The 11,494-nt window shown below is 39.0% G+C and overlaps 1 protein-coding gene across 1 annotated transcript; it reads left to right on the plus strand.

The window, feature by feature from the left end:
• Positions 1–714: 714 nt before the first annotated feature.
• Positions 715–6,388, plus strand: LOC117290450 (probable indole-3-acetic acid-amido synthetase GH3.8). Its single transcript, XM_033771865.1, has 5 exons — positions 715–826; positions 1,279–2,313; positions 3,690–3,879; positions 4,705–4,869; positions 6,333–6,388. Exons 1-5 carry the CDS (start codon positions 715–717, stop codon positions 6,364–6,366), a joined length of 1,536 nt encoding a protein of 511 aa, XP_033627756.1. The 3' UTR covers positions 6,367–6,388.
• The last annotated feature ends 5,106 nt before the right edge of the window (positions 6,389–11,494 follow it).

Consider the following 11,494-nt stretch of genomic DNA (forward strand, 5'->3'; position numbering starts at 1 on the left):
ACATCACATGGAACCAATAAAACACAGCCATGGAAAGCTTGCACTTGGTCGTCTGCATGCAGTCAGCATTTTGTATTTATGTTCCGTACAAGTACTTGCATGTTCTCCTATGTGCACGCACAATTTGACTCGTTGAATGTAGGTTTGACGGGGATTGACGTAGGTTCAACGGTTAAAACGATAATGCATGCGGGACATCTTTTTATCAAGTGCATACGTGCAAAGCAGCCTTTAAAATGATAATACATCACTGGACCTTGTGAACCGTACAGCCTATTAATTTTAAACTTACACAAAACAAATGAAAGAGCGCCCTCACCCTAAAACATAACAACTAAATTTCGCCCCAAAAAGATACGTCATTTCTCACGCTAATAAGGGCCGAACGGCAGAACCGTTAATATGTATGAATGAACAATAATAATAGAATTAGAAGGAAAAAATTGTCGGAGGTTAACTACAGTAAGTCAATGATTTTAGTCAGGCATACAACAAAAGTATTGAATGTTAGGCTTATTGTTAGAATAACGCACTGGACCATGGTCACGGAAGGGTGACAATGGTATGGGATTTATCATTGGGAAAGTAATATACGTGTGACTATAACTTTGGCAGCCTGAAGCGTATAAGTGCGTAATAAAGCCAAGAGAACTAGATTTATAAAACAAGGGGGGATTTTAATCTATGCAATAGCGTGATTGAAGATCTTGCATTATGAACTGGGCATCTCGTTGCAGATTGTGGATTGCATTCTTCTTGCTTTTAATGAGCTTTCTGTCAGATTTCATCTTTGACTTGAAGTCAACACCAGTAGTGATATGCGTAGGTAAGTCCTTCAAAACCATTGATACAAATGCAACTCGTAAAAAGCAAAGAGAAATATATTCGAGATTTAAACTATTTCGAGCATTGCTGGCTTTACCCTGGCCCGAATTTCATGGAGCTTCTTTACTCGAAAAGATTGCTTAACAATGATTGTCTGCTAAACAAAAGTGTGTAGGATACCAGCCACAAATTGTACACATGCTATGGTGTATTTGCTGTTAACGTTATTTCGGTAGGTACAACTAGGTAGGTAAACAAGTATGTTGTCTGACATGGAATGAGCAATGTAGAACCTGAGTGCGACTAGAACTATATGATGTGGTAGTTACGTGTGATTTTAATTGCTAGCCTGAGGCAACTCGCAATACTTGCGACTACTCTTTTTGGCACTAGCCGGGCTCTGATGAACATCTCAAATGTAATGATTGTTTGCTTTTTTTATTAATTTTTCAGGATTGTTGATTGTTCTGCTGTCCATATCTCTTGGTGTTGCCTTGCACATAAGTCTGGTACCCTGCTCTGAGACTCATACTCTTCGAAGTCTTCTTATTTGTTATGTATGTAATGTGTACGATGCGATTTGGGTACGATATGTCTTTATGCCAAAGATGACCAAGCTATGGAAGAGCCCCCGAGAAGCACAGGAATCCCTGCTACGAGATTTAATCAAACGAGACGCACGAACGGAATATGGCAGAGAGCATCGTCTGGAAGAAATCCTATCCTTGAAGGAGTTACAGAAAAAGCATCCACTGACTGACTACGACCACTACCGGAAGTATGTTCAGAGACTGGCTGACGGAGAACCGAACGTCTTTGTTGGAGAAACTTTAGTCCGTTTTGGTTGCACATCTGGTACTACAGGACCAAGCAAGGTGATACCATTCGTCCAATCACAACTTAACATGGTTAACTTTTGCATCTTCATCGCCAGGCGTTGTGTTGCGGGGGAGTATCTCGAGTGCCCAAGTCCTGCACAGAGATACATTATTTGTATTTCAAAAGACAATTCGATGAAATCAAAATCTGAAGTGAAATTCGGACGTGCAATCCAGGTTCCTGATAAAGGCCATAAATTCTTCAGCATGCAGAACACCCCAAAGGCTGGATTTGAAATCCAGACCGACTTTGAACTGGTGTACGTTCATCTCTTGTTTGGCTTATTGGACAGCAATCTAGGCGCTATCTACACGGTGTTCACTTTTCAGCTTGTAAGAGTAATAACCGTTCTTAGAGAAAACTGGAAAATGTTGGTGGATGATATACAAACAGGAAGAGTGAATCTTGATTTAAATATACCTCCAAGCATCTTAGAAAGTCTCAATTCTTCATTGACACCCAACCCACAGCGAGCTGATGAACTAACGGTGGAGTTCTCCAAGGGATTCCGGGGAATATTTGCCAGAGTCTGGCCAAACCTCAAACTAATTGTGTCGGCTGAGCAAGGAGATCACTTGCATAAAATTAAAGCCTCGGGACAAACGGAAGGTAAGATATCATGATATATAAACTGGCAAACATGTAAAGTTTGAGATCGATCGGCCATCTGGGTCACGAGAAAATAGTGAAAACAGGTTACACATTTTGGCATTACATCGTACAAACAAAGACTAAAACGATCACACTGAGCGATAAACACCAGACGGGAAATTAGTTTATTCGTTTCTCATCAAATAACAATTTTTATTTGAAAAATTTAAATATATTTGTCTGAAATATCAAATCAGACATTTCAGGCGGAAATATTTCAAGGGATGTTTTCTACTACCATCATCATTAGACCGTTTAAGTTGTATTTTGTGAATTTAGACGAGTTTTGTTTTTTAACCAATTATTCTGTAATGCTTGTTTAGGTTTCTTTGAACTCAAGTCAGCTCCTTATGAATATGCATTAACCGCAAGTGCGTGATGATACTAATAACTAACTGAAAGAAGAAACCTTGTCAGCACATGCCGACATATTTTAATATTCTTTGTTGTCTTAAAGACCTGCTTGAACGAAAATGTCACGTCGTGAACTTTGCTGAATTTCATTTGAAGTGTGTTCAATCAATAAGAAATCAAGTCATATGACTATAAATAAATTGTAATTGTGTAAAAAAACAATCATTTTGACATTTTATGAAAGATTAGCGAAAAGCTCCGCTACGTAATCACTCATGTTACGTCATAGTCGGGAGCTCCAATTTGTATAGCCGCTTTGTTGTTGCGTGGAGGTATAAAAATAATAAAATCTCAGACATTACGTCAAAGCATTGTCATGTTGAAGTGCGCCTTCAACGGCAGAAGTGTTTTTAGCTGTCAAAACAAATCAGAATTACATTTCAATGGTGAACAAACGCATTATAAACAAATTAAAATTGCATTTCCGTTTAAACAAATCCGCTCAAGTAGCTGTTTAACAACATTGCACGAATTGGTCAATCCATATACAATGATATCCTAAGCAAGACCAAGCCACACGTCCCAGAGGGAGTGTCAATCAACATGAGACCTTGTTTTTATTAGAAGGGGCAGACCAAAACTTTGTCAGCATCCTTTGTGTATAGAATAGGTCTGTTATTTTGTCAATTAACCCAGCAACACTTGGACTACATACGACATACTTCATAAATAAAGACATCTTTGAGAAAATGCTGTAGACAAACCCATTCGACCCGTGGAAATGATCAAACAACATTTGCTGAACACTTAACGCAGGTACGTTTAGTCCCCACATCAAGAATATCCCTCGCGAGTACGTGGCCGCCCCGTGTTGATGAAAAGTACAAAAACACGACTTGTCCCAAAAGGACACAAGCATTATAAACTCGGTCATCGAAACTTGAACGTCAGGCCTACACAGCCCTGAGAAAAATCTGTAGAAGTCAATACACATCCATTTCACAACTCCTCCGTTGTATTTCTCTTTTTTTTTACCACAGGCATTCCGATACTTTCAGCGGAGTACGGAAGTACAGAAGGAGAGTTCGCTTTAAATCTCCATCCACCAAACATTCAATATGTCCTGCTACTAGACCAAGCTGTCTATGAATTCATTCCAGAAAATCACAGGTAAGCTAATTGATACTTAGCTTCACTTCTCATGCAAAATAGGGTAGCTCTTATTAATGTTATGCCAAAATGAGGTTTAGACATGTTTGGTAATTTCAAAGACCAGTATTCTCACTTGATGCATCCAAACATTGTGCATAAAATACCAAACCTGTGAACATTTGGGTTCAACTGGTCATCGAATATGCATTACCATGGCGCTTGCATTATGTGAGATGTCATAAATGTTGCAATACATACATCATCAGCCCCTGCAGTGAGAGACGGTTATTAGAGTGCCTAGTAATTCAATGCCTGCTTAGGGTTATCTGCACATGAGTTTAAAGAAAACAAGCAAGCTCTTTAGTAAGACTCAATTCACAATGATACCGTGCACAACAACCGAAAAAGCATCGAAAGGAACTAGCACTGAGTCGTTTGTTTACCCTGAAAACTCATTACAAATGCCATGCCTCTGCCTGCTCACATTGAAGCACTTATCTGCAAAGCCTTGGCAAAGTCACCTACTCATCAAAACACACATTTCAGTGACAGAAGCTTTATCTTGACAAAATACCACTTCCAGGTGACTTTAATGTGACGTCATTGCCATTCTGCGTCGATACCAATCATTAATATCACCCAAAATGAAGTTCCAAAGACGACAAAAATGTGCTTTTCTCGTTAGTGTCGCAACGTGTAGTCGTCTTCAACTTCAGTCAATCATTAATAATGTGTTGTGAACATTGTTAGTTACGACTGTGTTAACAACTACATGTACATTTTGTTACATTTATTTGTTTTGCATGGTTTGTACTTGATTCTCCATTTATTATTCAATTGAAGAGCCGAGAAGCAGCCAGACACTCTCTTGGTTGACGAAGTTGAGCAAGGGGAACGATATGAACTCGTCATCACAGCTAGGTGTGGACTATTTCGATTCCGCATGGGAGACATGATCCAAGTGGTAGGCTTTCACGAGCAATGTCCCATTATAACGATCAAAGAAAGGTAAGTACGATAATCTACTAGTCTATGTGATGGATGAACAGAATCGACTGGATGCCCAAGTGAGGTTACACACTGTTTATTTATCATCCTTCGCAACAAAAGATAAGTGTTTTTTTTGTGCGGATTCGACATTAAAAAACCACGGTCGCAACTCCCTTAATTGCTTCCTTAAAGCCATTATACACTTTTGGAACAGAAAAAAATAATAAAAGTTCACAGATTTACACATAACTTACAGGGCTTACAGAAGGTAATGGTGAAAGACTTTCTTGAAATATTATTCCATGAAATGCTTTACTTTTTGAGAAAACATTAAAACAATTGTCAATTCTCGATAGCGAGAATTACGGATTTACTGTAAACACATGTCATGATACGGCGAAACGTGCGGAAACAACGGTTGGTTTTCTCCGTTATTTTCTCCCGACTCCGATGATCAATCGAGCCTAAATTTTCACAGGTTTGTTATTTTATATATAAATTGTGATATACGAAGTGTCGGCCTTTGGAAAATACTGTTTACCAACACTACTTTAAGTGTAGTCCAAATTCCTTAACAAACTGAAATGTCGTTGTTTGTTTTGTAGGGTCAGTGACGTATTTAACATGTGTAATGAACGTGTTGGTTTACCTTTGGTTGCGGACGCGATTGAACGAACTGTAGCCAACTGTCAAGAGAAGACGCTTTTTAACTGGACTTGTTCAGAGGGTACATTACTGGCTGATGAAACAAATGGTAAAGATTAATGACGATTGTTTTAATGGAATGCATTCCGATATGTACACAATGTGTAATTTCTACTCAAGCGACATCGTAAGGCCCTCAAAACAGTCACTCAATTTTACTTGTTTCTGTCTTTTGCGCTTAAAGACACTGGACACTAATTGGTATGTCAAATACCAGTCTTCTCACTTGGTGTATCTCCACATATGCATAAAATGACAAGCCTGTGAAAATTTGAGCTCAGTTCGAAGTTACGAGATAATAATGAAAGAAAAACACCCTTGTCACACGAAGTTGTGTGCATTACGATGGTTGATTTCGTGACCTCAAGTTCTAAAACTGAGGTCTCGAAATCATATTCATGGAAAATTACTTCTTTCTCGAAAACTATGTCACTTCAGAGAGAGCCGTTTCTCACAATGTTTTATACCATCAACCTCTCCCCATTACTCGTCACCAAGTAAGGTTTTTGCTAATAATTATTTTGAGTAATTACTAATAGTGTCCACTGCCTTTAATAGCTGGACTAATGTGTATCACTATTGTTCTTTGTGTAATATTGACTTTTTAAAATGTATTTATTTGGGATATCTCTTTGTGAAAAATCAGAATTTTTGAGCAATTAGATTTCGCATCTATTTATTCTGATCACTTCAAACTCCCTTATTTCATACATTTACAATTTGTCAGTCTGTATTCTGGAAGTGAAATCCACGATATCTTGTTTTTCAACACATAGGAGAGTTACACATGCGGTACATCTTGTTTCTTGAGTTCGATTCTCACTGCGGCAACGATTTGACCGAGGAGCAAATGTGTACCGTAAGTTTACAAATGGTTTGTCCTTCATTAAAAACATAGTGTTGTAGCCTTTACTGATTCTAAACTCATTTCTTAACTAGGGGTGCAGTTTAAGCCAACGGTAGTCTTTTGGTGACACTAAGCATCAGACTTACCAGGTAAATTCATTGTTACTCAGAAATACGTTAACAATGTAAACCGACCTGAAGTCTGCTGCCACCTAGCGTTACAAAACCTCCAATTGCTAATCATTATATGATTAATGTTTGACAGTTCAACAAACTCTTAATTACGAAAACTTAAACTCTCCAGGGACATGTACGGAATGTACCAGCACGTGTACTGCAGCTGAAGTAAGGGTGACTTTTCTTGTTAAATAATACAAAAAGTGTAAAGTTGACTCATATTAGGCTTTGAATCTTTGTATGGTTGAAGTTTAACGAGGTTTGTGCTAACACTATGTGCATATCTCTATCTTGAGATATCGACGTGAGAGTATGGAGCGATTATGTACAAGCATTAATAATTAACCCGTTATAGGGTTAAACAATCTAATGTTTTGGTTTGGTTTAGGTTTTGATCTTGATGTGGTTTGGGTTTGGTTTGGTTTTGTTTGGTTTTGGTGATGGTGATTTTTTGATTTTTGTGTCGGTTTGGTTTTGGTTCGGTTTGGTTTTGGTTTTGACTTGGTTTGGTTTTGGTTTTGACTTGGTTTGGTTTTGTTTTGAATTTTGGTTGGTTTTAATAAGCCAGCTTGAAATCAGGAGTAGTTTTGGGTAAGAGTTAGCTAAAGTCCCTCAACTTATAGTTACTGGGGGCTTTTGGGTTTTGTCAATGGGGAAATAACTTGAGCAAATTTGCAAGACTTTGATGTAATTAAAGGCAGTGGACACTATTGGTAATTGTCAACGACTAGCCTTCACAGTTGGTGTATCTCAACATATGCATGAAATAACAAACCTGGGAAAATTTGAGCTCAATCGGTAATCGAACTTGCGAGATAATAATGAAGGAAAAAAACACCCTTGTCACACGAAGTTGTGTGCGTTTAGATGGTTGATTTCGAGACCCCAAGTTCTAAACTTGAGGTCTTGAAATCAAATTCGTGGAAAATTACTTCTTTGTCGAAAACTATGGCACTTCAGAGGGAGGCGTTTCTCACAATGTTTTATACCATCAACCTCTCCTCATTACTCGTCACCAAGAAAGGTTTTATGCTAATAAATATTTTGAGTAATTACCAATAGTGTCCACTGCCTTTAATACAGCCTGTAAACAACCTCGATATTGGACGCTATTTACATTGGTAACGAGCAATGGAGAGTTTTTGATAGTATAACACATTGTGAAAAACGGCTCCCTCTGAAGCAACTTGATTTTTTTCGAGAAACAAGTAAACATGTAAATATTTATCTATGTATTTTTTGGGGAAGGGGCGGGTGCGGGGGCACACCATACACGTGACAGAGCTAAATTTGGCAATGCAAACCAAACAATCTCACCACAATCATGCAATGTTTGTTTGAAGACTTGACACAATCTCTAAGTTCACTGCAGTGACACAGACTCTACTGGACTGTATCTTAAAAACTTTTCAAATAAACGACCCCTTTTGTCCTTATATATGTTGTATTGATCAATGTTGTCGGTCTCGAGACCAGGTACCAATTTCATGGCTCTGCTTACCGTAAGCACAAAATCGGCGCTTACGGAAGCACAAAATCGGCGCTTACGGAAGCAGGGAATTCTGTGCTTACGGCAAGCGTATTTCACGGGTTAGCGGCGAATTTCCCTTTCTGCGTGTGCGTACTCCACGTTTCAGACATTCTACGCTTACAAGGCTAGTGCGAAAATTCGGCGCTTGCAGGTGACCGGGGAATTATGATCGTAAGCGCAGAATTCGGCGGTAAGCAAAGCCATGAAATTGGGCCCGGTTTCCCCCTTTGACCTACTGGTGTTGGTCTTGGTCTCGGGTGTACCGGTCTTAACTACCACACTGGTATTGATTAGACAATTAAAAAATATCTTAAAAGTATGATGGAACCGCCAATAAAAACAATCACCTTTTCCCCTCAAAAGAAATATTGACCCTGTGCCGGTGAATTCTTTATTACATTCACGCTTAAAGAAACATGTTGCCTTGGATCGGTCGAGTTGGTCTTTGACAAGCTTTGGAACCGTTTGTTATGAAATGCATATGGTTAGAAAGATATTTTAAAAGAAGAATATTGATCCACACAAGCATCACTCGAAACTGCACGGTTTTCCTGTTACGTCGCGAACTAACAAGGTCGGCAATTATATGGAGTCAAAATTTCACAAAATGGCTGACCGCGTTTCTTCGCGACGTAACAGGAAAACCGTGCAATTTCGAGACATGTTTGTGTGGAACATTATATTCTACTTTTAAATCATCTTTTAACCAAATGCATTTCATAACAAATGTTTTCAATCGCTTTTCAAATACCAATTCGTCCGGTCCAAGGCAACGCGTTCCTTTTAAATTGATTATGCCTTGATTGACTATCACAATATTATTCAAAGATTCCCCTTGTACTTAATTGAAATCAATAATTTCTTCTTATACACTTATTTTCTATACAAATTCTACTCACCCTGACTGCCATTTATTCGGAAGGTTTGTTCATTGATCTTTGATCTGGTGTGCAATGATGTAGTAGGCATGGATAGGGGTTGTATCAGTATCATTATCATCATCGTCTCCATAGTTGATAGTGTTATGGGCGGCGGTTCAGCCATCCCGCCCAAGGGATCGAAACTCAAACAATAAAATACAATTTAGACGTTTGTTCTTACACGTATCAATCAAGTCGAGCGCCATGTAGAAGCTCGAGCCTGCCTGTCTCGTTTCAGGTAATCTTTGAAGGAGAGGCATTTTTTCCCACGAGAAGCTTTGAACGTATATATATCCACATCCACATTGGTGTTTTATTTTGCAAAACTCAACTTACAAAATACACATGTGAACAGTAGTGAACCCAAATACACTGTCGACTCGGTGGCACACCCGAAGGAAACAGACCACGGGTGAATGTTGAATGGGTCTTTACACCATAGAGAAAGGACCACGGAAGGAGTTCGAACTTCCTTACTTCAGAGGAAACACGTTCGTCGCCGCTAATCCGTTGCAGTCTTATGCTAATCTTATTGTGATTGCTGGCATAAACCTACACTTTGCGGGCAGCCAATTGTCCACTGTGGAGAAGCGCACTGTATTGTGGATAACCGGCGAGCGCAGAACCCCAATAATGAATGAAAGAGTGGCAGGAAAGGAATAGTCTATAAGCTTATACCATAGATAAATGACCAAAGTCTTTGTTTGAAGTTTGGTAACGTTGGGAAACATCATGGCATACATCACGGAAGAAAATGCAATATTTCTTTAGCATGCGAGGTCCTGCAATTCCCTAAAATATCATATTTTAATCATTGATAATTTTATTTTATGATTTTGGTACAAATTTCATGAATTTTTGTTGTTTTTCAAAAACAAAACATTGACATACTATAGCTGACGTATAGGCGACGTACCTCGCGCACAAAGGGCCATTGATTTCTATTGTTACTGCCCGGGAAGTTCGAACTCCTTCCGTGGTCCTTTCTCTATGGTCTTACTTACTGAGCTTATTACGTAACTTAAACATAACTTAGCCAGGTGTACTAGTCACCCTGACTCGTGAGCCGTTAAACCACAGAGTCAAACTAAACATGAATGTGGGCGGTGCAAACGTCGTCACAATTAACATAGTGCAACACTTTTTCTAAACCCCGTCCCGCTGGCGAGCAGAAAGAAGGTTTAAAAAACATACAACTGGTGATTTTTTTCTGATACTATTCGTTAACTTCTGACATCATACAAATCCCTGTCAGCGAGCGGCTGCTGGCAGAAAAGTACGTGGATCCGTTTGGCGGAAATATACCACCAGGATTTATAACTTCAGAACAATTAATACCTAAATCAATGGAGGAATTCCTTAAGAGATGTGCAACAGCAGACAAATGAATATGTTTGGACAGCTTCTCTCTACATGAAACAAAGATATTTTATTTATTCAAAATAAATAGAACGCACATGGGATAACCTCGCGTGTAGCATGTGTACACATAGCACTCGAAGCAGTCAATATTTGTTTATTACACACCCGTTACCGTGCTGGCCCATGGGTTCGAATCCCTATAGGTATATACATACAACATTCTGTGTGAAATGGTGCGTGAGTGTGTTTACACTATCATCATTAGCAAAAAATGGTCATTGTCGGTTTGTAACACACTATTGCGAACGCTCTCCAGTTATTACATCGGCCGTGTCACACGGGAGCAGTTATTAACATTTCAGTCTTCTCATTTATTTATTGAGGATAGTGAGTTAGAGCTAAAAGTATGTATCTTTCATGCGGTGCAGTCGGTTGCCTCCAAGTTGCCTGAACATTTGCCCTGTTAGACACGGCATTAAAGGCGAGAAACCCAAAGAGAAATTATACTGATGATTTTTTTTTGACTAGGGTTATTTCCACATAATCATTACCCAACATGATTGGTCTACTCACATATTGTTACTGGATGCGGTTTCGAACATCAGGTTGGTGTAGTGGTGTCTTGCGTCGACTTCAATTTGGGGACCACGGTTTGGATCCAACCGGGGCACTATCAGTCCCTAACTTGTCTGCGTGGGTTTTCCCTTGAACAATTCTATAAGCCTTTTTGAGACACAATGCTGTTGTTGATGTATGTCCGGCACAATGGCGGACACAGTGCTACAACACTACAGGGTGTCTCCCAAAAAAACCTACACACTTTTGAAATGGCTGCCGACTAAAAAGTATATGATTCTGGGGAAAAAGTTGGAGATGTATGGATAACTTATGGACTCAACTTTTATATTACACCAACAAGTCCATAAATAAATTATGCTTGGCTGAGCACTGCTCACCTTTATAAAGGGTATGACAATTAGGTTGCGCATGAATTAGCCTTCCAATTTGTAAGAGGTAAGTCCTTTGAAGCTTACAAAATTCACTCCAAGATGTCGGCTACTTATTCTTCACTGAGCAGTGCTTACCGAAGCATAAATTATTT

Source organism: Asterias rubens, chromosome 5, assembly GCF_902459465.1.
Source record: "Asterias rubens chromosome 5, eAstRub1.3, whole genome shotgun sequence".
Lineage (NCBI taxonomy): Eukaryota > Metazoa > Echinodermata > Asteroidea > Forcipulatida > Asteriidae > Asterias > Asterias rubens.

Bases quoted from the DNA above. Each gene is read 5' to 3' on its own strand.
- LOC117290450 (XM_033771865.1), top strand. From the start codon at position 715: ATGAACTGGGCATCTCGTTGCAGATTGTGGATTGCATTCTTCTTGCTT. The intron at 827-1,278 runs GTAAGTCCTTCA...TTAATTTTTCAG, and splicing joins ACCAGTAGTGATATGCGTAG to GATTGTTGATTGTTCTGCTG. The intron at 2,314-3,689 runs GTAAGATATCAT...AAAAATCTGTAG, and splicing joins AGCCTCGGGACAAACGGAAG to AAGTCAATACACATCCATTT.